The sequence below is a fragment of the Anser anser genome (genome assembly GCF_964211835.1).
Source record: "Anser anser genome assembly, chromosome: 10".
Classification (NCBI taxonomy): domain Eukaryota; kingdom Metazoa; phylum Chordata; class Aves; order Anseriformes; family Anatidae; genus Anser; species Anser anser.
Genome location: NC_139730.1, coordinates 17,798,690 through 17,824,846, shown reverse-complemented (window position 1 = coordinate 17,824,846; position 26,157 = coordinate 17,798,690). Strand labels below are relative to the sequence as shown.

General features: G+C 39.8%; 1 protein-coding gene across 7 annotated transcripts in view; it reads right to left on the bottom strand.

Moving 5' to 3' along the window:
* MYO1E (myosin IE) overlaps positions 1-26,157 on the bottom strand; it is a 166,155-nt gene that overhangs the window by 55,171 nt on the left and 84,827 nt on the right. Inside the window, exon 2 of one of the 7 annotated variants that reach the window (XM_083851101.1) lies at positions 9,600-9,700. The exons of the other annotated variants lie outside the window; for them this stretch is intronic. Coding sequence (XP_083707227.1) covers positions 9,600-9,665 — 66 coding nt within the window. The 5' untranslated portion in view covers positions 9,666-9,700. The remainder of the gene's footprint in view (positions 1-9,599; positions 9,701-26,157) is intronic. 7 annotated transcript variants of the gene reach the window in all.

Here is a 26,157-nt window from a genome sequence, read left to right as displayed (position 1 = left end):
AGCCTAAATATCCAAGAAACCAATTGCACTGAAGACAGCCAACAGCGTTAGCACTAAGTAGTTCACAATAATATTGTATCACATTTTAAATAAGTTTCTATTGGTAATTTGGGACTATTTCTCCCTTAAGGCACAGCCTTACAGGAAACTATATGGAGAAGCAGCAAACCATTGGCAGACCTTTGTCAGATTTTTCCTGTGGATCTAGAAGTAAGTCCAAGCTTTAGCAGTAACTAATTTCATTTGTATGTTTAAGCTTTGTTTTCACCCTCTTTTTTTTTTCTGAGGAACCTAGCACCAGTAGGGTGGCCACATGTAGTGCTTAGCACCTCCTTGGTCTGGGCAACAAAACAGGGAGCGCTGTTCCTACAAGGCACCATCTACCCCCAAGTTCTTTCTTTTCCAAGCATGAATCATAGTATGGTGTTAGAGTCTGACCTGAATTTATCAACCTCAGCCCCTTCCAACTGGTACTATAACCACGTCCAGCTAACAGTTAATATTCTTCTATTGTTCTGAAATCCAAAAAAAAAAAAATCTTCCTGTCATAAATCAACCAAAGTCCACATCACAGCAGTTGTAAATGAACTCTTCACACCTCTCCAACACTGCACACTTCCTAGAGGTCAAGAATATATATTTAAAAATTATGATGTTTTTAATTGCATTTTCAAAACTTGTTCAAGAAGCAAATTATAGAAATGTACTTTAAATGTCTCTCCCAAAACACTATCATATGTGGAAGCCTTTCCATCTCAAAATTATACTTGATATGTTTGTAATAAACAACTCAGTTAAAACTGAAAAAAAAAAGTCATCTCTGAAGAAGTATAACTACAATTATTTTCAGATTCATAGAAATAATACTGTAATATATACACACACACACAATATAGACTTTTAAATGATGGCTTTGTGTGGTACAGTAAACCAAATTTGTAGAAAGCTGTACAGACTTAGCAAAACAGTAAGTAACCAGAAAAAGAACTTCATAGGCAAGGACGGTGATCCCTCATAAATTAATCCTAAGGAGTGATATTGTTCCCTTACAAATGAAGGGGCACAGGCAGTGGATGGAAAAGGATCTGCTCATGGAATGGAAAATTCTAAGGAGTGTGTTATCAGGCAGGAAAACTTAGCATGTCATCACATTATATAGTTAGCCTTGTCTTGCATTCTTTGAAGGAGTTACAAATAAACCAAGCGAGCTGAGCACACACATTGTAATAATAATAAAGAATATGGGTAGTAATGATTTTGGAACAGTGAAACACAGCAGGCAGGTACTAAAACTAAGAAAGAACATAGGTAGTAATGATCACAGAGCACTGATTCATAAAGTTGTAAGTGCTTTTCAGAGGCGGACAGAAACATTAACTCTGTCTGGCAGGAAGACAAACACTGATCAAACGTAGTCCAAAGTGAAATTTCTCATCTCTGATTCTGCTGCACTTCCAGGAGCCAGTATTTCTATATTATTTTAACTATGGAGAGAAGACCCAGACAAATTACACTTCAGAATATGGTCTTTCTTTGAGTTTCGATGCCACACAGATTTAATTTCTACAGCCTCTGCAGACCAAAGCAAACCAGCAGAATCATTTTTAAATAGGGGCTGTACTAATGTAGTTATTTCATTAGCCTAAATTTAGAATTTAGATTTAATCAGTGTCTACACTACCAAAAAGCATGTTTTTACTGTGAAATAACTACGTAGGTTTTGGTATTCCGTTGTAAAAATACAAGCAAAGTGAACTACGCTGAGCAGGGAAGGGATAGGGATTGCAATACATGACTTCTGGCCTCCCTCAGCTGGCACATTTCAAACACAAATGATTTGTTCTTGTTGCATATTTCTTGAGAATTTAACCTTTATTTTAGCTACAGCTTTCTATCATCCGCATAAAAATGCAATATTCTAATCTGGAGACACTTTAAATCCAAGCTACTTTCCTGGTGTCCACCTTAACTTGACCCTCCTCTGCAAGGAGGACCCAAACTAATTTAGCCAGCTGCTGATTGTCCTGTGCAGCCCTTCACACACCACACTCGGCCTCCACCCGCTCCCGAGAGAGGCCAGGTCTCCCACAGTTGACCTGGGAGAACAAGGGTGGCTGGAAATGCTCACCTCAGCACCAGTGAGGGCCCAGTAACTTGAGCAGAGCAGCACTGTGGCACGGTCAGATCCGGGCTAACACAGAGGCTCAGGGCTGTCTGTGGACCCCTGGGCTGAGCGGCACATTTAAAGGTCAGCAAACCACAACTCAGCCTCAGGTTTTCTTAGCAAAAGATGTGCTCAAACTGTACAATAAATTAGACAATACAAGTCTTTGTGTCAGCATTAACAATGTGTAATCAGCTGGAAAAAGACAAGCTTGGCAGATTAGAAAAAATACAAAAAGCCAAAACCTCAGTGGCCTGCAAAAAGCCCTCAGCACCTCTGCCTGGTGAAAAGCCCCAGCAGTGGAAACGCAAGCAGGCACGGAACAACCTGGCTGCCAAGGCTCCTCTGGGCTTCTCTGAGGGCTTCAAACCCCATGCTACAAGTTGCGCAGGGAACGAAGGCTGGGCTGGCAAAGTAGGAATTAAAGGCGTGTGCTGCACTGCTGTCAGCTGTTATTATTCATTTGGTTGCTGTGTCAGGCTCAAAATCAGATCTGCTTTGCAATCTGACAAGAATAACATTTATTGACTCACAAGATGACCCCGTGAGCCAAAAGCCTACTGTTTCAGAGCCGTACCACTTCAGGAGCTCATATCCACAGTCACAACTGGCTGGCAAACGAGGAGCACTGTCCTGCAGACCTCCACAATTTTACCACCTTCAGTAGCAAAACAATCAAGACTCTAAAGAGCCTAAAATGAATTCTACTGTCAATTTCCAAATTTCTCTTAACACCCACATGTTAACAGTTTAAGACAATTGCTACATTTACACAAAGAGATACAAACATTTTACTTAGCAAACAAGCAAACAGCACTAACCATCCATGTCCAGGGGATTTCATCACGTACTGCTACGGCAGTCCTGGAGATAAAAAACCTTCTTATGTGCTAACTATCTAAACCTTCTGTACTAATTTTGGTATGATATGGTTAAAGCACAGTATTATTTTGTTCAGAATGAATAATAATATTGATGAGACATCTATTTACAAAACTTCTGTTGCTGCCCTCCACCTTGCGTTACAATAGCAACTGTTGTTTTCTTATTTTTGCCTTTATTGTTGTTTATACATTTTTATATTATCCTAAGCAACACGTATTTGATGTAGCTATAAAAAGATTGAGTCATGCTGTGTCACAACAGGGTTTTCTTTTAACTGGAAAAAAGGCAAATATTTTTGTATTTCAAGCTGTTTAAAAATAGTATATCTAAAAATAAAGCGCTAAAAACAAGGGATCAGAAGACTGTATATTCTGCCCCGGAGAAAGTGCCTTGTTTCTCTCTCTCCTCCTCTCCCTCTCCATCAGCACTGCCTAAAGTACAACAACTTACATATGATTAAAAAAATCATTTCTTGGTTCCCACAAAGGGAAAAATTGCCAACCTGCACTCCTGACTGCTTTTTTCAGTAGCTAACACTCACCCTTCATCACGGTGCAGAAGGGACTCAGCCTCCATGAGGGAGTAAGAGTGTCAGATGATCACAAGCATGATCTTTTCTTTCCCTTTTCAGGTATTTTCTTTACCTATTCCAGACAGAGTGCTATTGCATAAAATCCTTGTAGTTTTGGAAGCATTCGTCTCTCCAGTATCATCAACACAGTTATCATCTTAACTCAGAATACTGAAAAAGCTGCACACCATTTACTCTACACCTGACATCAATGCTTCTGCCAATGGAGGCGTACCACTACTCTCATACATGCATAATTCATACTAGTTCTTCCATCTTACAAACAACAAACAAACAAAACAACAACAACAAAAACAACCAAAACACACTGCCAGCTTTTTGCAGTACCATCCACCAAAATAGTAAACTTTTAACAATCTAATGACAGGAATCTCTCATGTATTTCTAAGAAGTGAAACAGTCTGCCTTTCTCAGTAGAAAATATTTCATAAAAGCTTAACTTGAATTTTGGGTTTTGATTGGTATAATCAAAATTGAGAAGCCATAATAGACATGCGCATCAAAATAGCTCTTGTGTATGTAATGTTTGAGGAAACAGGGACATTGGCTGCTGTGATGCGACCACATTCCAGACACTAAATTAAAGGAAGACAGAAGCAGTAGCTAGATGGACAAAGATAAAACGCAAATGATTTAAATTAAATATGATGAAAACATTAAGGGAGAAAAAAGGCAGTACTTAAATATTTGAGAAAATAGCAAAGCAAAAATATTAAGCATCTAGTTGCAGGACAGACATTTTATACAAAGAATTAAAAATTCCAAAAATGTATTAAAGAACGGGAACTACGACCAGCTTAATATCCCAGAAAGACACACCTAGGGAAGTGAAGTATCAATAAAAAGATTTCTGAGGGGAAAAGAAGTCAATTCTCACAGTTTGTTGTAGGACAGGATTCAGCCTAGCATGGTTAGGACAGACTCCAGAGCTGGTGACACGCTGCTGGGATGTCCCACTTGCTCAAGCACTTGCTCCTCATCTGCTCCTGAGCTGCCCCTTTGCAGGACTTCAGAGGCAGCAGGGGTGGCCCTGGGACATGTCCCCACCACCCCACTGCTGCCTGCTGCTCTGGGCACTGGTTCCAGGGCATGGCTCTGCCCTCCTGGCAGCCAGCACCAGCACAGCCAGGGCAGCTGTGCTCAGGAGGAGAGCAAGGGACAAACTACAGCCTGCTCACCCGAACAGCAAATGCACACCTGAAACACAATACAAGCTATGGGAATATGAGATGTCTACAGGGTATATGCATTATGCTCATTTGTCGGAGTCGGGAAAGACATCAGCATTCTCATAAAAGCAGAACGTCACCAAAATAAAAATTACTTCAGTGTTTGACTATGGGAAACAGGTATTGCATCAGTATTTTTTTTAATTAAAAAAAAAGGTTATTTTTAAAACAGGTAAAGATACTCTGCAGAACAAATAAGGATATGAACGAACTTAAGAGCAGATGTGGTAGCATACATTAGTTTTTGATACAACTTACACAGAGAGAGAGTAGGCAGTCACCAAAAAGTGTCTAATGAACTGCAAATTCATGTTTGTCTATCCTACAGCTTTTTGGATGGCTGTGACCTAAAGTTCCAAGAAATAATCTTCTCAGGAAAATGCAATGCTGTTAAGTATTTAACATGGCTGATTTAGTCCTGAATATTCACTGCTTTACTTGACCTACTGAGCAACCCCCAGAGATGTTCTGTATTTCACCTGTACACCATGGCATAAATAGCTAAATCCCCTGTGACAGTGATGGATTACAGACAGGCCTTGCAATAGCAAAATTTAGTCAGGTTGTACATATCTGCCATTACAATCATCCGATCACTGAGCAGCATCCATTCACACTGACTCCCAATCTCTAAATTGTACATGCAGTTTGCACTGTATATAGTTATTATACAAGTTAAGAAAATGCAAGAGAACAATTACAGCAAACATGTTTCACTTTAGCTGTATTTGTCCTTTACAGATAATATTTTCTGTCCCTCTTTTCCATTTAAAATAAGTTTAAAGAGGTTTTGCGCAACCAACCATCTCAAATGCAATACTACAAAATACTGTATATTTTAATCAAAACTTGCTATCATGTTCCACAGAACAGAAATTCATTTTTTTAACTGTACAATATTAGGGTATCTATGCATACGTGAACTTTTTCTTACTTTCACTCTCATTACAAAAAAGGACAAGAGCTCATTCATTCTCCTGACATCTCCCTGGAAAAGGCATGTTCTGAGACTATTTCAGTATCACCTCTCGCAAAATACTATGTAACAACTGGGATCTCAGAGGCCAAAAATCACAAGATTTTCTATAGCTGGAATGCTTCCAAATGTTTCACCCCTTCTGGAACAAAACACTTTTTTTTTTCTTTATTTATTTCAAGCAACTGAAAACAATTTGTCTATAATGAATTTATTCCAAGTCTTCCTATGTGTGTCACATTAATGAAAATGTATTATGGTCTTTAATTGAAATACATAGTTTGAAAATCTCAATCAATAAATTTAGACAAAGTGCCACAGACTCTCCTTTAGCATCACACTGAAAATATTTTTCCTTGATCATCCTGAAACTAAATACAGAACTGAAGTCAAGTGGGAGCTTACCATCTGGTTTCCAGAGAGAAGACTCTCAGAACAGCATGACTCAGAAGCTCTACACATGGACCAGTGTCTTCCACATGCACTGCCAGAAGACAGCATTTTGACGGTGGTACATTACTGTATACCGGTGCCAGCTGAAGTTTTTGGAGAAAATAAAACCAGCGGCATATTGCAGTAACGCCATCACAAGCCTGTCCTGTTCTAGCTGATGTTACTGCTTGTTTCCCTTCCCCCATCTTCCAGTTTTTGGGATCTCAGGCCCTTAGCACCAAACCGTGTTCACAGGCCACAGCTCACTCCAGTGGATTCCCTTCTGCTCAGTCACTGCCCTATCTGTATATCTACAAACAGCAATCGGAAGTTGCTTTTGTTTTCCCCCTCCCATTGACCCTTTTGTTTCATGATAAAATCAAGGTATTTGTTTTTCTCACCAGACTAATACTGCTGAGACATTAACCTGAGACCTTAAAGCCAAAGCCTGTCCCCTAAGAGTGCCCACAGATGATGGCTTTGAGACAGAGGGTTTTATTAGGGAAGTGATTTCTCTGCAGCCTGTGGCCTTGGAGCCTCCAATTACCCTTTCACAATGAGAATACAAGGAGGGCTGTTCACATCAGCAGACTTGCTATCAACTGCGGCCCCATCAACCCTGCAGCTCCCTGGGCTACCTGGTGACAACTGTTCAGTGGCTGATTAGCCCGGACTCCACATACTGCCTCTCTCTACCACTGTTCTATTTTCTACAAAGACTACAGAGCTCCTCATGAGAGGATGATTCTAGCTTTTTCTCAGCTCTCATCACCTGGCGTACAGCCGTGCATTTAGTAACACAACCATTTAATATCTGTGGTAACGCACCTGAAGGCCTGCCTTTGCTACTTCACTACATTTCATTCCCATCAAGTATTTACACAATTAGTTCAACATTTTAGTTATAAACAGGAAAATACTATACCCTGAAAGAAAATAGTCACAATTTGTATTCTTAATTATGCAATTAAAGCGTGACTTATCCTTGAAAAACTTGTTCAAAAGCAACTCCACCAGTAATCATGAAGCATGACAAAATGAGGAAATGCCAAGCATTTATATTTTTGAATCTTTAATTACATTTAGTATAAAACTTTAACCATGTTATTGTCTTATAATAAAATATTTACTTTTCAGCAAATATTTTTATTGAGATAACATTGCCAAATGAAACTTTTACATAATAAAATGATAGTAAATCTCTTAACTAGTGTATTGGCACTGCATGAAAATATTATTTGTATTAAGAATTATGTGCCTATCAATATGACTTTTGCTTTCATTTTTCATTAAGATCATAATATTTCCCTAGACATTTTAATTCATTAGATATATTAAAAGTGAGGCATAAAACTATGCTCCCAGACCGATAAGGTTTTCAGGTGTTTTTTCCCCATTCTGCATCAGTACATACAAAAGGTATCTGCATTTTTTTTCATTAAAAATACTAAGACATTGAAAAGGCTTAATGAAATTAGAATAACCAAAATTCAGAAATTTGTTTTCACCCTGTAGACCACTACTTTTAGAAGATGAACAAAGGTTCCTGGGCAAGCTACCCTACGAGGCCCTGCTGGAGCAAGGGGGTTGGACCAGATGACCCCCACAGCTTCCTTCCAACCCCAACTATTCTGTGCAATCCTGTGAAAAAAAGTAATCTTTAAAACCTAATTATTTAGTAGCAAAGCAGTTCCTGCAAAAACTGTTAAGTGTCCCACAGCTTGAAAGCAAACGAAAACAACCAGCTGGGGAGAGAGGGCCCAGGGATCCCAGGAGCCCAGCCTGAGGGAGTCGCGCTGCCTGGGCCGCCGCCTGACCCCCTGTTGCACAAGCTCTGTCAGCTTTTCAGCTACTGTAATTCAGTTTGCTGAAAGCTTGCTGAAATAGGTGACCGGGAGGGGAGGGAAGGGGAGGGGAGGAGGTCTGCATAAATAACAATTCCAAAAGTCCCAAATAACTATTCACAACAGCCTTTCTAACCCTGCAGTGCTAGACCTGCAGTGCTTAGTCGGACATGCTGTTTTTAAAACTGCTCGGTGTAAGTCCTAGAGAAGGACAAACGATAACTGAAATTTAATAACCTGTGTTATTTTTTAACCTTTTTATGCATTCTAGTATTTTACCTCTACATGATTTTTGAAGGTTCTTGGGCACTGAACTCTGTTCTAAAAACTCACATTTTTACTACCTGAACACTCCGGTGAAAAATGCTCTTTAAAAATAAGGGTCTAATACAGTGTACTAGTGATATGCAAGTATGACAGAATAAAGTAAAAAAAAATAAAATACTATTTTAGGAAATAAAACCATCCTTCCCAAATTTGTAAAGAAACTGAAATAATCTCAATAAATGGATGACTTGGATGGCTTAGATATTTATTTTATTAAAAAAAAAAAAGATACCTGTGCCCCATCGTGCCTGTTTCATTAACTTAGAAATACACCGCCTATGAACACACTCTTAATTGCCCAGCATCCCAAAACTACCTTTTTTTTTTTCCTCATTTACTTAGCACATAGCCTTAAGACCTTTCTTTGGATACAAAACAACTCCAATGTGATGTACTAACACACTCAACCAATAATACATAACATTTCTACATGTAAAACAATATTGGTTTACTTTTCAATAAATTAGTCAACAGCTACAATTTTGTTGGGGGTATTTGTCCCCATTTCATAAACTGTTAATAAGAATCTAACAGGTTGTGCAAGTTACAGAAATTCGCATGGACCTTGTTTCATTACCCCTGTTTTTAATCAAAAATAACAAGCTAAATGTTTTTATGCCAACAGCTTCATCCAGTTGGGTAAACGTACGTGACAGTTCTGCAAAGGAAGACTAATGTATAAAATAAGCACACCTGCTAAGTCATCCCCCCAGAATCACATTTGGATTTAAAATCATGTTGAAAAACCATCCTCAAGGCTCTTTTGGTTTCTTCTTTTCCTTTTAGGTATAATAAAAACATGTATATATACGAATTTTTATTTACAAATCAAAGGAAAGAAATTTTTTTTTGCGACTTATGTAGTCTCCTATCCATGGTAGTTCAAGCTAAATAAAAACACCATTTTTTGTAATAGTCATGATAAATCAGCCAAAGTTGCAACGCAACAGATGATAACTGTAGCTAATGCTGGTGTTTGAACAGTACATACCAAAAAGCATCCTTGTGCTGATACCTCAAGACTTTATTAGTGTAATGCACTGCCAAGATGCCCAAAATAAAACATGCCAAATTAAATCTACTGCTGATTTATTAACGTGGGCACAGGAATGTTCAGTGGCTTCAAACCAACCTATTTTGAGATACTTACTCTGACCTTCCTGCCTGGTGTAATCAGGGCCTGCCCTCCTGTGTACACAGCCGATCCTGGTGGCATCACCAGCACGAGATAACCGCTGCCGCGCTGGTGCCCTGCGAAAAGGAACAGGCTTGCCAAAGGCCTGGCTGCAGTTCAACTTATCTGGGACTTTCCCCATCAGATGGCTGCAAGAATACCTGCTGTCATGTTGGATTGAGGAGTTGCATAATCTGTCCTTAGACTGTGCTCAGCTGTAGAGCTCAGGTCACTGTACTGGGGGGGAACCAAGAGCAAGCAGAGCCCCCAGCAGCACTGACAGCTGGGACACTGGGAGGCAGGATACACAGGGAAATCTCTTGATTCCTTGCTGAGGCAGGAGCAGTTCCCCCCTAACACTGACATGTCCCATGGGAGCAGTCAGCTCCTCTTTCTGAAGGCAGTGGCTGGAGGTGCTTGCTTGGGGTGGGCAGAAGAGGTTCCACAGCTGGGGAGGCTCTAATGTAAAAATTGCTTTCTATATTTGCTTTAATTTCACAGGGTGCTAAATAAACACACAATAAAGGTTCCAGGACTACAGCAGCTTCCTGTTTACCCCCACGCTACTGACTCAGTGCAACAGGGAGCAGCGTCCACCCCACCTACTGGGGAGCTGACACCAGGCTTGTAAGATGCATGTGGCTTAGCCCACAAATTCCCTTTTTATTAGCTTTCAAGTTTTGCTATCCATGTGCAGAAATCAGATTTGACTTCAGAGTGGAGTAGACTACTTGATAACACTGGTTAAGCCTTTATTGCAACCCTTCAGAATAATCCAACACTAATTTTTGTTTCAGTTCTTCCAAATACAAATTCTTGTTTAATTATTACACAAATATAAGCAAGGATTCCTTTGAGCATCCCACTTCAGAAATTAGTTCCATATATCTTTTCAAAGAACCAAGTCCTACATATTCACATCAGCTTTTAACCAAAAGAAGCAGGAAGAAGCAAAATCTTGGGAAAAGCTGCGTACATCAGACCTGACAAAGATCGTGCACCATGTAGGAGACTCTTTCTCAGACACTTCACTTTCTCAGCTGTACCTCCATACCTGGCCTGATCTGCAAAGAGCTTACTATTTGCTTCTGGCCTAAGGCTCAAAGACTGCTACACAACTAAGCTGCAGCTTAGGAGCATATGCTTTCTAGAGTTCACAGGAATGCCAGTAGAAAGCACATTCCCCTGCCAGCCTGAAGATACACCAAGGTTATTAAGATCCCATACAGAAAACTTTGCAGATCGATCACTCCAGGTTTTCAGACATGCACATAAGGACCTTACCTAATCATTCAGGAGGCAAAAGGATATTTCTCCTGCAAAGTACATGGTGACAGCAGGAAAAGTCTAAGCTACTCAAGGTAAACATACAAAAGTGGGAACTTAGTGACTGAATAATGAAAATACTTACCCGTTGCGACAATTTCCTGCACATCCTTTGTCAGGGACTGGTTTTCACTTGAACCAATAACTACGCTATGCCAAAGCAAGCAGGTCCCACTGAGTGTCTATAAATTAGAGATGCTCTCATAACCAGATCATCTTCCACATACCCATTATTCATATGGAAACTTAACATTTGCTGTTACACTAATTTTCTAAAATATTTTTGTTTATTCAGTCAACTCTGTGGTAAGAGCAGCTTCAGGAAGAAAGTACATAAAAAACAGCAAGTAATATTTTGGTTTTATAGAATACTTAGCTTCTTTTAATACCTTGTTTTTATTTCACTGGCTTTTATTAGTGTTTTCCTAGTCAACATGAAAAGCATGCTATTCTTTGAACGCTTTTCCAAATAACGCAGCCTGCTTAAGACTTCATAAGGCTGTCATATCTTCTTTCTGTCAGATCCCATGCTTTGAATTATTTACTGTACCTTTCATTAAGCTTTTATATCCACTCTACAGACTTTCACATTTGCATAATAATTCATAAGGCACTGAGAAAAATAAAGCTAAAAATGAATATACATGATCTCCATTGGCTAAGTACCTCGTATCATTCTGCCAGGAAAGCTGATGTCCCAAAAAGATGGAAGCATAGCAATGCATTCAGAATACGAAGAATTCATTCTACTCCAGTGGAACACCAGGGTTAGTAGCTGAATTAAAGGAAGTATCTGGCCCCATAATTTTTAATACAACCTTTTACAGCTAGGTGATTGGGTCTTCATGGTTATTATGTAGGTTGCAACAACGCATATGTATGATCCCGGAAACTGCAGTGTCTTCATTTTATGAACTGTGTGCAGAAGTTCACTTGGTAGGTCAAATGACAGTTCCTATTAGTCTACACCAAAGAGATCTTTTCACACAAACAGCTATTCTGCTCCCCAAGCTTTCTGTCTGTTTTTTTTTTTGTTGTTGTTGTTTGTTTCTTTTTTGGTTGGTTGGTCGGTTGTTTATTTGGGGAGGAGGGAGTGTGGGTCTTTTTAATTGCTGGAATGTTTCATGGAGATATTTAGCATTCAAATTACTGAAGCAAGAAAACTAATAGAAAGCTAGTTCAGACATCCAGCTACCTCCATAGCTACAGGTTTTTACCAGATGTGTTGACAACTGATTTCACTTCTAAACCAGCTTTCTTCATGTATCTGCTAGAGGAAACTGATACTATCAGGATACATATTAGATTCAGTTTTGCAGATGTTGTATTGGCATAATTATGTTTTAGGCAGAGATGCCAGCCAAACAAGCTCTGAATATATTCCAGTGGGTTTTTTAATGACTTCTAAAAGCTTGTTGTTTCACAAAGTCAGTAGCTTTTTCACCGATTTTGCAGAAATATGTAAAACACCAAAATTAAACATCTGTTATGACTTCTAATTCACTATCAGCATCATAAATATCTATCGGTTTCGAAGTAATTCTGTTAAAGGGAAATTGAATGGAAAGCTACTTATCAGCTTTGAAGAAAGAAATGTTGCATACCAATACAGGTAAGTTGCTCAAATTTTATTTAAAAACATCTCTGAAGTGGAGCAGTGTGATACTGCATATTCCTGTCCCCTTTATTGTTTCCATACCCATGTCTGACTCTGGCTTCCTGTCAGAAAATTATTAACATTTCCTTTGTTGAGGACACCTCATTTAACTGAAAGTTTGTTCTATTTGAACACTCAAGAACAGTGAAAAGATGGAAAGCATCCAAATTGAAACCCAATCCAAATAAATTACCCCCCTAACTGTATTGATGCAAATCTGTATTCAGCATTATCTTGAGTGTCATCACGCGGCACTTGCAGGGCAAGCAGGCGATCAGGCCCAGTCAGCATGGGTTTATGAAAGGCAGGTCCTGCTTGACGAACCTGATCTCCTTCTATGACCAAGTGACGCGCTTGGTGGATGAGGGAAAGGCTGTGGATGCGGTGTACCTTGACCTCAGTAAGGCTTTTGACACAGTTCCCCACAACATTCTCCTCAAGAAACTGGCTGCTCGGGGCTTGGACTGGCGTACGCTTCGCTGGGTTAGAAACTGGCTGGATGGCCGGGCCCAGAGAGTTGTGGTGAATGGAGTCAAATCTGGTTGGAGGCTGGTCACTAGTGGTGTCCCCCAGGGCTCAGTACTGGGGCCGGTCCTCTTTAATATCTTTATCGATGATCTGGATGAGGGCATCCAGTGCACCCTCAGTAAGTTTGCAGATGACACCAAGCTAAGTGTGTGTGTCGATCTGCTCGAGGGCAGGAAGGCTCTGCAGGAGGATCTGGATAGGCTGGAGCGATGGGCTGAGGCCAACTGTATGAAGTTCAACAAGGCCAAGTGCCGGGTCCTGCACCTGGGGCGCAACAACCCCAAGCAGAGCTACAGGCTGGGAGATGAGTGGCTGGAAAGCTGCCTGGCAGAGAAGGACCTGGGAGTATTGGTTGATAGTCGGCTGAATATGAGCCAGCAGTGTGCCCAGGTGGCCAAGAAGGCCAACAGCATCCTGGCCTGCATAAGAAGCAGTGTGGCCAGCAGGGCTAGGGAAGTGATTGTGCCCCTGTACTCAGCTCTGGTGAGGCCGCACCTCGAGTACTGTGTTCAGTTTTGGGCCCCTCACTACAAGAAGGACATGGACGTGCTCGAGCGAGTCCAGAGAAGGGCGACCAAGCTGGTGAGGGGTCTGGAGAACAAGTCTTACGAGGAGCGGCTGAGGGAGCTGGGCTTGTTCAGCCTGGAGAAGAGGAGGCTCAGGGGCGACCTTATCGCTCTCTACAGTTACCTTAAAGGAGGCTGTAAAGAGGTGGGGGTTGGTCTGTTCTCCTACGTGCCTGGTGACAGGACGAGGGGGAATGAGCGAAAGTTGCGACAGGGGAGTTTTAGGTTGGATGTTAGGAAGTACTTCTTTACCAAAAGGGTTATTAAGCATTGGAATGGGCTGCCCAGGGAGGTGGTGGAGTCACCATCCCTGGAGGTCTTTAAAAGACGTTTAGATGTAGAGCTTAGCGATATGGTTTAGTGGAGTACTTAGTGTTAGGTCGGAGGTTGGACTCAATGATCTTGAGGTCTCTTCCAACCTAGAAATCTGTGATACTGTGTGATTATTTCACATTCTACATTGTTCCCTTCTTCATCACTACCATCTGTATCCTTACCAAAATTAGTAGATCTTACTGTCTTCAAAGACCTCTTTTGTATAATTTTAAAACAATTTATCAACTACTTGTCTACATTTCTTAATGGTAAAAGAATTTGGCATCTTACCCTCAAAAGAGAAGGCTAGCTAGGTTTTATCTTAAGCATATGCTAAACTTCACAATGAAAACTCAGAACAGGTAAAATTCAAGCTAAACCACAAGTTACTTTCACTGAGGTTTCCAAATCTGAGAATTATCAAGAAAACACTTAAATTTCAGATATTAACTGTCTGATGACCTCAGCTTGCTGGACTTAAACATGAATTCATATTAAACTTAAATGCCTGGGATATACAGTGCTTTTAACTCTTGGGCTCATTCAAATTGAACTCCAAATTAAAACCCACATAAACTAAACAAACCAAAAAGAAGGAAAAAGTCATTGGAAATGTAAACTAAGACCAGCTGAGTTTCACACAGTACTCAGCAGCAAAAGTCTAGGTGTAATATTGACTTTCCATCTAAGCTCAGCACTGATTCACAAGAGACAGCTGTTAAGATGAGTACTCTTCCCCCCCCAACCTTCACACAACCTAGACATGAGATAAATGCTCGTTACCAATATCCTTTTTATTTGCTTTTAGCTTTTTAGCTGTCTCAATTCATTACACTCTGTTGAAGCCTTTTAAAGAAAGCTTTATGTTTTCCTACATTAAGTATTTAAGTCAAGATTAGTGGCCTTTTAAAATAAAGTTCTTGCTTAAAAAACAAGTTGTACTGAGGTAGTTTTTGCTCTAAGTTTGTGTGTCAGCTTGCTAAATATATTCCTCCTAACCCCACGAGGACCAGAGGACTGGCTTAGGTCTTTCAGCTGTGACATAAATGCTGCCTTTGACTCTACCTTGCTGAAAACAAATACCTTTTAAAGTGGTGTGCTAAGAATTTGACCCAAATACAACACCAGTAGCTGTAGTAGTAAGAGTGCATTCTGCCACATATACCTCAGCTGTTCATGTGCACCATCATCATGCAAGCAAGGCATGCAGATGGACAGGGAGAGCTATTTGGTTACTCGGTATCCATTAAACATAAGTGATTTCCACTTACCCTGCACAGGTCTATCATGAACTTTGACAAACCTTTCCACTGTATTTCTCCTTTCCACACCAGTTTCTTTTTACTCCTCACACCTGAGATAGAAACACTTGGACACAAATTGAACCAAGAAACAAAGGAGAAAGAATGCTAAGTGTTGGAGAGCATCCCAGAAGCAATACCTAAAAGAAACTTCTTAAGAAATATAGACACTTTTCTACAGACTCCCCTGATGCTGACTTTAAGGGTTCAACGTGCTCTATTAGCCTGTGAATAATACCAAACCTGCAGATCCATTGTCAGGGCTTCAGTCACTGGAATGCACGAAGAGCTTTACTCCATCTTCAGACTGTCAGAGGACAACCTCTAACTCTGCCACTACACAGTTGCCTGGTTTTGACCCTTTCTCTCTGTGAGTGCCTGAGCTGACCTTTGGTTTGCGAAGCAGATGTCCATAGCACATCTGGTTCTTGAGAAGGGTTCAGGTGAACAGGCAGCTCCAAGCCCTGGTTAAGAAACAGACTACTGTTTCTGCTACTTCAGAAAGTTAAGATAGAGCAACAGAGACGCTGCAGTTGACTGCAGACCACAACTACTGCCTGTTCTCTACTACTGCATATTCGGTGTTTTCCCTAAATTCCACAATAATATTATTATGTAAGATTCTTACGACAATCCAGAATTTAATTCAATGTCATGAACTTTTGGAGCACTGACCTATGATGTCTGAAAACACATGAGAAGATGCCAAGGCACTGATGGAGTACATGCTTCTACATTTATAAGTCTACATCCATAAAATTCTGTTTTCTTCCTTTGAAAAAAAATCTGGTTATGAGATTGCTAACAAGGGGTTCCCTGTAACTTCAAGCATGATTTCTTCCTCTGTCTAATCACAAACATTTCCTCGTGACCACTGTCAGACACTGGATTTGGTAACTATTTTACAAAAAAAGCAAGCTATTCCTTGATAGTATGCTAACCATCACTTTAGTGCAGTCTGAAGAAGTCAGTGCTCCGAAAGTTTCCTAAGGACAGAGACAGACACCCCTCTTTAGTCTCTATAAATAAACCTAACAAAACAGTCCAGCATAGCTCATTTTGGAGTGAGGCTGCTTGTACTTGGTGATAGCATCCACACAACCCTGAAAATAAAGAAAAGGACCCTTAAAAAAAAAAAGACTGGAAACAAAATGCGTCAGAACATTTGTCCATGGAATAAAAATAATCTAGAAAGGGAGGAAGATTTGGAGGGCCCTCATAACACAGTGCTAGGGCTACGCATAGTGCCAGTCTTCACATAAACATTTTGCCAAGACATTTTGAATTTAAATGTTATTAACCAGAGGTGAATAAAGGAAGGTGGTAAATTTTTTTTTTTTTAAACTGTTGCTTGAGGTTCTTTTTGGTGCCATAAACAGTGTGTAAACAAACTTTAACATAAATTATGCAACAGCTAAAGTACTGAAGCTCATTGAGGCTTCTGAAGAAACAATTCTTCTAATTATGTACACATAATTAAAAAAGAACAAAGAACCATGAAACATCCAGGTATTTGTAATAACTTGTCAACTCATTTTGCTGCTTAGTCTTTTTTTTTTTTTTTTTTAAAACTTAAAGAAAACTATCCTCACCTTGCTTACAAGAAAAATATTCAGGCGAATTACGAATGTTTGTCCTTGAAGGACTGGAAGTAAAGACAGTACTGAAGTACCCTATCCATTTTTATAGGCACTGCCCTCCCAAAGGAAAATAAAGGGAGGACCTCATCGACAAGTCATAAGGTTTCATCCACGTGTGCACATTTCAGAGAACTAGCTAAAAACTGAAGTTACAGATTCCATTTAATCTATCACTCTAAAGTGAAAGTCATTTTGTTGATCATAGAATTGGATCTTCAAATATCCTCCATGGTAAACCTTTCATGTGTATACACATTTTTATTTTTTTTAAATAAGCAAGGCTATAAAGGCTGTAACTACGGCAACTGAACAATTTTTTTTTTTTATTTTACTGCTGTAAGAACATAGCTTTTAGTATTTCAGACTCACTACATTGTTAATACATTCACAGTTAAGGAAAACCTATGCTTTTTTTTGTTGTTGTTCAGACTTTTCAGTATAAAAAGACAAGCTAGCACAAAGTGTTCTTCAGTATAATTTCTAGCCTGTTGTATTGTAAGTGATAAAATGAATCTTCTGTAGGTCATGTTGCATTTAAATGCAGTAATGTGTATCTAAAACCTGTGTGCACTGGAATGCCTCATTTAGTTAAGTTCTGAACTATGTAGATGAACAACTCACTTCACAATTCCCTATTAAGTGTTCCATACATGGTACTATTAAATCTCATTATCATTTCCGATGTCTATTGATTTCACTTTATTAAATTAAAGAAATGCTGGGTTTTAAACACCATATCTCCTCATATTACTGTAGCTGTACGCTAGGAGTGAATTTGGGCAAGAGTATACAGCTCACAGCCACTCTGCCATCTCCCACTACTGTTAACACTACTGGACACAGGCATGTGGTCATATGGAGTGGGCCATATGCCCCCACTGAGGTCACTTGAGGGTAGCATGCTATCCTGTCGCAGGACTTCAAGCACATAATAGAAAAGGTAAAGGTATGAGCTATGGAACACAACAACTGTTCCAGCAAATAAGCTGGGATTTGAAGCTGTAAGTGTGATCATTTGGTGACATCGGTTTGGGATTCACATGCTCACTCACATGCTGATGCCATTACATGATTTGGTCTATTTGAAGTATAACACTTGAGGAAAAGCTTGTTTTCTGCAAGGTTCCTTTACACACACAGTTCTCTGTGTCCTCTATGAAGCAATAGAGGAAAAATACACTGTACATCAGGCACATGATCTTTAACCAACACAGCCCTCCTCTGCCTGTGCATTTTTCTTTCTCTAACAAAATGTCATGTTTGTTCATATTAAGTATGAAGTATGCTGTGCAGCTAAGCATGCCTCATCCAATTAATGAAAGCACTACTTAAAATCTGTCGATTAAAGAAGTAAACCATTAGATACACAGATGTGCTTCTGCATACTCCTTGCGCAATGTCTGACTGCCAGAATTATTTTATTTCCACCAATTCACAGTGCAAAAGTACAGGAGGCAGCCTGCAGCTATCTTGCTTTGGAGTTTGCTCCTGTCAAATCTTGTAATGTTCAGCAAGGCTTGGTTTACCTAGCATTTGCATGGGAGAGCATCAGGTGAAGCCCAGGATTTTACAGAGAGCTACACCAGTAATTTAGTCATGGATGAGTCAGAAATGGCCCACTGGAGGTGCAGAAGGACCATCAAAGAGGAAAAGATCTTTCAAATAAATTGTTAAAGAGGTTTAAATTATTTGCAGTGATTAAAGGTGCAATTGAACATTTTGCAAGAACAGATTTATTTGCTCCGGAGTCCAGCCCTAAAGTAGTTGTATTGCTTTTAGATACTGCATTTCCAGCAGCTTGAAAAAGACATCGTGCATTTTAAGTTGTACAGTAATAGCCTTTTTGTGCTAGCATTATGGAAGGCTTTCCCATACCATTTGTTAACACTCAATTGTGGTCTGTGGTGTACAGGCAATATCTAACATCAACTACTCCATAGATTCCTATATTAGAGATCTTACCAGTGGTGTTTTGTCAATTTAGTGCTAGCACAGGACAAAGTAAGCGTTTTCATTTTAATCTACTGTAAAGACATTTCAGAATGAAGGCAGAAGTAATAATAGGACCTATTCATACAGCCAGCTTTGTGAATGGATATAATTGTACATCCATTTTCATCTCCACCACTTTATTGCAAACTACAAAACAAAACTTTGCCTTTATACCATGTGTTTTATTGTAAGTGTTCCTTTAGTATGCACTATATAGAAACCTTTTTAAAAGGAAACAGAAAAAAGCTCCAGTGTTTACACACACCATTTAAGAACTATTGACTGAGTAAGTCAACTACCAGCTGTTTGGAACTACCAGTAAAGGTGTAACTTACACATCGCATTATATAGAATTACAGATAACATTTAAGGCAAATCCAAAAATCACACAAAGCCTGTAATAAAGTGGGACGTGTCCTGTGGGATTTGCAGCAGAACACAGGAAGATGTGCGTAAAGGCTTACTACAAGTAAAAGATGTGAAAGGGAAAGTTGTGGAAGACAAATCAGAGAAGCCAAGGAATTAGCATTATGACCACACATTCAGGCTGAGTATTTTGAGGTCATACGGCTGATCAATAGGAGAGAGGACAAGCACAAGTTTCCTACATGAGGTTAGAATTACAGATGTTAGACTAAACCAGTTCCATCAGCAGCACTGAAGGCTCATAAACAGATGAGTTTAATGAGTTGATCAAAAGATGAGTATTAAGGTGGCACCAAAGGAGCAGAACTTCACAATGGGGCTGGACACAGTTTACCTGGATTAAACTAGGCTCCCACCATCTCTCTAGCCCAGACTGTTTTGCCATTCCCTCTTACATTTAATCCCATTATTCCCTTTCTTATTTGAGAAGGGAGGGTCTGCCACTCAGACTACTGCAGACCAAGTCATACCTCCCGTGACAGAAGGCACAGTGTGGTTTGGATACACCGTCTGTCAGAACCAGCATAGGACTCCAGTCCTCTCACGTGCTGCAGATTATTTAAGGTCCTAAAAGCTCCACAGCACAGAGGCTGTAGCAGCCATCAGGAATATGCCCCCTAGCTATATTCCCTAGGAATTATTAGAACAGCACCAGAACAAAACAACATCCAGAGAAGCAGTGATCACAGCTCTGGTACTTCACAGTAAGGTTCTTGCACATCACACTAGACTGAAAGACAGGAACAGGAATTAATAAAAATGCTATATATTTTATTACAGCTCCAATAGAAAATAGAAAGTACTCTCCCCCACCTACCAGTTCTGATATTCCGTTAAGACTTGTCTTAGCTGACCTAAAGAAGACTTTTACTCAGTTTTAGGTCTTGAGTATAATCCCAAGTTGTCAAAAATACCAATTAAAAATTAACGACTAAGCTTCTAATCAAGATATCATGCCAAGAAAGTAAATGGGTTCATTTAAGTGAGCTAGATTTCCAGCCCTGCACCCCCAACAAATTTCTATTGGCCTAAACTAAACGCAAAACAAGCCCTAAAAGGACACATTTAGCGACGGAACTTTAAAAAAAACACATTCTTCATTGTTCACCATATCCTGTTACCAGCTTGAACATAATTTTAGCTACTGAATTGATGCTTTTTTGTTTTGGTAATCAGATGATATTAGCTTCCCCTTTGTTTTTTCTTTTCCTGTGTGTACACCTGCACTTTGAGAGCACAGCAACAGGATTAGTGGTTTATAGTTAGCCTGCTACTCTGCATCTGTATAGAGCACAATGACAATACATTTTCAAAGACCTGGAGAGGGGTGTGTGTGGGAGAAATAAGTTGAGTTCTAACTTTAAGATCTAACTGTGGTCCTCATGTAAAATTATTATGAAATCAAACTGGATATCCTCCCTCCCAAAAGACTGGCCACTTCAAATGCAAAACTCATGACCTTGGCTACCTGACAAGAGGGAGTTAACACCCCAGTTCCTGACTCTGTGGCTACATTTTGAAGAGTAGGTGAGGAAGACGAGCTCTCCAAATTCGTAAGTGGATTCTAGAAGAGTAAAAAGTTACCATTAGTATTTTTAACTGAAGTCTTTTCCACCACACTAAATTACAAGCTATTTAACTGCTCCTGAGCATCAGGGACCCAGTACAAACTGTAACAGGCAGGCTGCAATCAAGCTGATATAAGCAGTTCAACTTGATTTGTCCCTTACAGTCCCAGGTTGGACTCTAGCCAGACAAAAAAATCGATTTATAGACACCAGGAAGAGCAGCTATTGATAGGTGTTCTGCAGGGCTTGAGGAATCTCCTGTTTTTTTGGGGAGCCATGCAGTTTTTGCCTGTTTCCCTATACAGGCAGAGACTGGCAACCCCTGTATTTGCTTGTAAAAAAAAAACATCCTAGGAGAAGAAAAAGCCTGCCAAGGTACTGTCAAGGAGGAGGCTATGAAGAGGATAACAGAACTGAGAAGTTAGTGGGCAGAGAACTCCAGCTACTGAAAGCTCACAAACCCTCAAAACAAAAGAGGCAAGAATCCTGCATCAGAGCTGCCAACAGCTTCAGTTGCTTACTAAGTGCCTATTAGCTACCTAAGCAGTAAAGCATTCACACATGTTTTGATGAACAGGACTAGTGGTAATTAAATCCATGCAGAAAAACAACATAAGCTTCTTTCTTCAATAACAATTTGTGTGATCTAACTGGAAAAAACAGTAGTATCAGCCTGCAGTTGTTGCTGTTATTTAACCTCCAAGCAGAAGGGTTACTCAACCAGAGCAGTGAGTAAGGACTACACACTACTTCAGTGTTCAAGCTACACAGACTCAGCACACAGAAATCATCCCGTACAGTAGCAGGGCATGCCAGCTAACTCCTTGTTCAATTTTAAATGTATTCTGGTCTAAGGACAGAAAAGACTGAAAGAGTCAAGCTACCTAATGACCTCATGTACAAAAATGCCTCCGCCTGTATCATTAAGAAATTATCTGAACAAAAGAAAACCAGGTTTCAGTAGGTGAACACTCTCGAGGTGTGTCAGACTAAATAGCTATCTATGATTAATTCATTAATTGTGGTAACATGCTTCTCTATCACATACAGGCTACCACCTCCAGATTCATCAGAACATCCTTAGTGACTGAAGAAGGTTTATGAGGTATCTGCCTATACACCCAAAGGTACAAGCTGTACTGTCAGCACTGCCCAAATATACTTGCTTCAGCATTTGCTTTCTTTCACATAGTTAAGATTGTTTTCAGAATAAACAGCGCTAAAATTCCTTTCCACAAAAGAAATTTTGAGGACTGACAAAGAGTTAGGCTAAGTTTATAGACTTATCCTATGTCTCTGAGACAGGGCTCATTTTGAGAGCTTTGTATTGTGTACTGCTTTTCTGGGTGGGTTTCAGACATTCCTTCCTTATCCTGGTCATTTTTAGTTCTCTCAAGAATGTATCCATAACAGTTTAATTTTGGTTAGTCTGACGCATGCAGCTGAATTTTAGTTAGTCTGAGTTTAAGTACTGATTGCAACACTTAACAAGAGCAGGTCAAGCTCAGGACTCCTAAACTAAAAACCAAAGTATGCTGTCACAGAACTAATTGGTATTTTTACAAATGAGTTACATGGGAGCAGGTAAAGCAGCCCGTGATGGCAGCAGGAAGCAGGGAGTATGTGTCTAGTGATTACGATGTTCTTCTGAAATACACTGTATTTGCTTCATTCTATTTTATTTTTAATTAGTGCCTGATTAAGAAACCAGGTTTAGGACTTGAGTTCCCCCCAACCCCAGATCTCTACTTGGAATACAGCAGATAACATGAACCCATCCGAGTACACATCAAGAAAAAAAACAAAACAAGGAGTAAGTTAGGAGATGTAGCTGACATTTATCTTCTATTTATTCTTTCCTCTTCCACCATCAGCAGTTAAAAGCTGAACATTTATTTCACTGTATTTTATAACATCCACTAATTCCAATTCTGTTTAACATAATCTTAAATATATCCCTATTAATGCCTAATACTAAGACAAACTCCCTTGTAGAACAAGGGCTTGTAACTATGTAAAAACAAGCTTTTATTGTTGCAAAAGATGCAAACATTTATCTTAATCCACTTCACTCTACTAGTGATACCTGACTGCTTAGCATCACCGTAACTCCCTGTAGAGAACTGCCCTGTATGCAACTACAAGGAAAATAAGCCTGACGTGACCTTGTCAAGATCAACCCATGGTTGTCACTGGAGGGCTGGATTTTTCAGAAACACTGTATCATCCATTTCTCAATGGAAGAAGGATATTCATTTTGTCTAGGGTGATACCAAATATGGGAATAAGCACCCACTGCTCATTTCCTCTCAAGCATTCCTAGAATGAACCAAGAATAAAAACACAAAGTGAACTACAGGAAGAAACCACTGTTGGTCATGAACTTTTTCTGCAAATTGAGATCGGGTCTCTGTGGACTGGGTGTGCTGGTATTTCAGGCATTAAAAGCCCTGGAATCAGAAATCCTATTTACCACTATAAAAGCTTTAAAGAGTAGTACTCATGGGAATAGCTCTAAGACTTCTGGAAAAGTCAGCTGGGTAACTGATGCTACAAACTGGTAAAGTAAATACTCCTTTCAGTATCAAAGCTGTCAGTTAACAGTAGTACTATCTACATGAAATAATCAATCCATTCTGTACTGTTGTGCGCCGCTTAAGTTTAACCACTTGCAATATGTTCAAGTACTTTGTTCAACTAACTTTTTCCTGAGACCGATGCCAAGGCCAGCGAGGACTGTGCTGAGCTCTGTCAGAGTGCACGTTCCTGTGTGTTTGACAGCAGCCTCAAGCTAGAGCCGACGAACCTTTGTTATTGTACGTACATTTTTTTTAAGCCATAACTATTGCAATTGTACAACATTTTAATTTCATTATCTGGCAAGCATCATATATGCTGATTTAATTGCTATTTAAAGCAAATACCAAACTGGGCAAATTTTCTCCAGTACGTTGGATCTAGTTGTTTGTCATACAGATGCAAGTGCTTACACAGTGCTATAAGACAGGAGTGACAGTTACAGACAAATATCTACAAGCAGTTTAAGACACCAGACTAACATTTTAGTTCCTAGAAGCAGTTGTCTGACTTCAAGAGACTCAACATACACCCTGAGTTTCACATATTGGATACTCAAGCACTGTCAGGTCTTTTTTTCGCTTGGGTAGGTAGGTATGCTCCTCATTTGACTTGCTCTGCTGAAGACCCATCCTTATCCTCCCATCTGAAAGCAATCACGTCTTGACCTCTGTGGTTGCAACCCAATGCCAAGATGAAGACAAGTGCAACATGGCCCAAAAGCAAAAGCAGTGGCCTCTGTCACAATGAAGCCACCTTGCCTTCCCCCTCTTTCCCCTCCCCATACAACCCTGCTTTAAATGGAAGTCAAGTTTTCGATTGTTAAAGGCTAAATCCTGAATGAGACCTCCACAGAAATACGCAGTGTCACACCAGAACCTCCATTTGACACAAGTAACACCTGAGTTCATTTTCTTCTTCATAACCATGTCAAGCCTAATTCAGGCTTAAAAAACAACACAGCCACACTACCCACAACAAATAGCACAGTCTATGGAAGTTATTGCAAATACAACTTGAAGAGTCAAGACTATTTGCTGATACTCCATTCCCATGAATAGGATCACCAACAGAACGGGACATGGATCCTTATGGTGTCCTGAGGCCGTTTCTGCAGGGACTTTGCCTTCAACTACTGCAAACAGAACTTAACACTGACCATCAAATATGAACCCTGAGGTTCTCTGCTGCTTAGCTGGAAAAAAAACCATTGGTTTCTCCTCACGCAAACACTGTGCACTAATGCCACCCCCAACCGCTGCAACTAGCATAGGCAGGCTCTAAGCATCTGTAATTAGGAGCTCTCCGGCACCTCAGGAAGGGGGAAGAGATGCCTCGCAGAGCCAACGGCCATTGCAGAGTGAGTGAAGGGCTAACAACATGGAGGCCATTCAGGATAGACTTTGACCCAATTTATGTATTTCTAGCACTTCTGCCACAAGCATCTCAGCAGGTTTAAGGAACTACTACATCGCAGCGGGCCCGTGCTTCCCCCACCCAGGCCAGTCAGCTACGAGAAGTCACCTTACTGCAGCCTGTTTGAGTTGTGCAGGTAGCACATAGAACAGCAAGGAGCCAAACTGCCCTACCCTAACAAGTTATTTTGACTTTTCCACTGCAAAGACCAGAATGGTTTTGTAGGAATCTTTGGTTTGCTGAATCTAGTAATTATTGACCAATATAGTAGTTTCCAGTGCATATTTAAAATTGAGGGGAAGCACTGAAAAAGGCTTTGGGAACTACCAACAAAACAGTATCAGGTCCTAGAAACACGACTGTGCATAAGGCCTAGTTTTTAAGGAGAGAGTGTGGGGCTGGAAATCTAGCTGAAGTAGTTCTGTACTTAGTGGAACTACTTTTGCTTTCTAATTGGCAAAGTCAAATATCTGTTCTCATGAATTAAAACAACTCAGGAACAAAAATTTACACAACAGTTGCAGCAGGATATTATATGGTCTGTAGCATAGAAGCTATATGTAACAAAATTATATACATCAGTTTCCACACTATCCAAAATTTTAATTCAAATTATGGCAGAAAATATCAGAAGTTTCTTGACAAGAATACTGTATCTAGTCTATAACTTACTTCCATAAAAACTGTAGTATCAAAAATCAAAGATCACAGAACAAAAAATGATACAACAATCTAATACAATGATAGAGTCCTGTGATTAATTAGTTTGTTCCCTAGACAATATAGTTCTATCACTAGCTCCTGCAAAAACATCAGATTTCCTGATCCATATTTAGGAGGCAATTTACAAGTGCCAAAAACAAGACAGAAAGAGAGCCAGTTAAACACGAATTTTTGCAATTATTAGATAGTGTAGAACTATTTCATAATTCAGACTGTGTACACCGCTAGTACCTATGTCAAAAAGTGAGAATGCATTGCTTTGTAGCTTTATATCCTTTCTGGAACGAATCTCATCAAATTTGAAACAGCCCACTTAAGCATACCTATACTGGAAAGGTGACTCCTCAAACACTTATTTGCATATTTGCCCTTTCTTTAGGTATATATGGAATACAACCGGGGTGCAGTACAGGAAAACAGATTCTTTCACAACGTGCAAACATACAAATAAAATTCTTCTCATACTGAAAGAAAACACAAGTACTCCAACCATGCACTT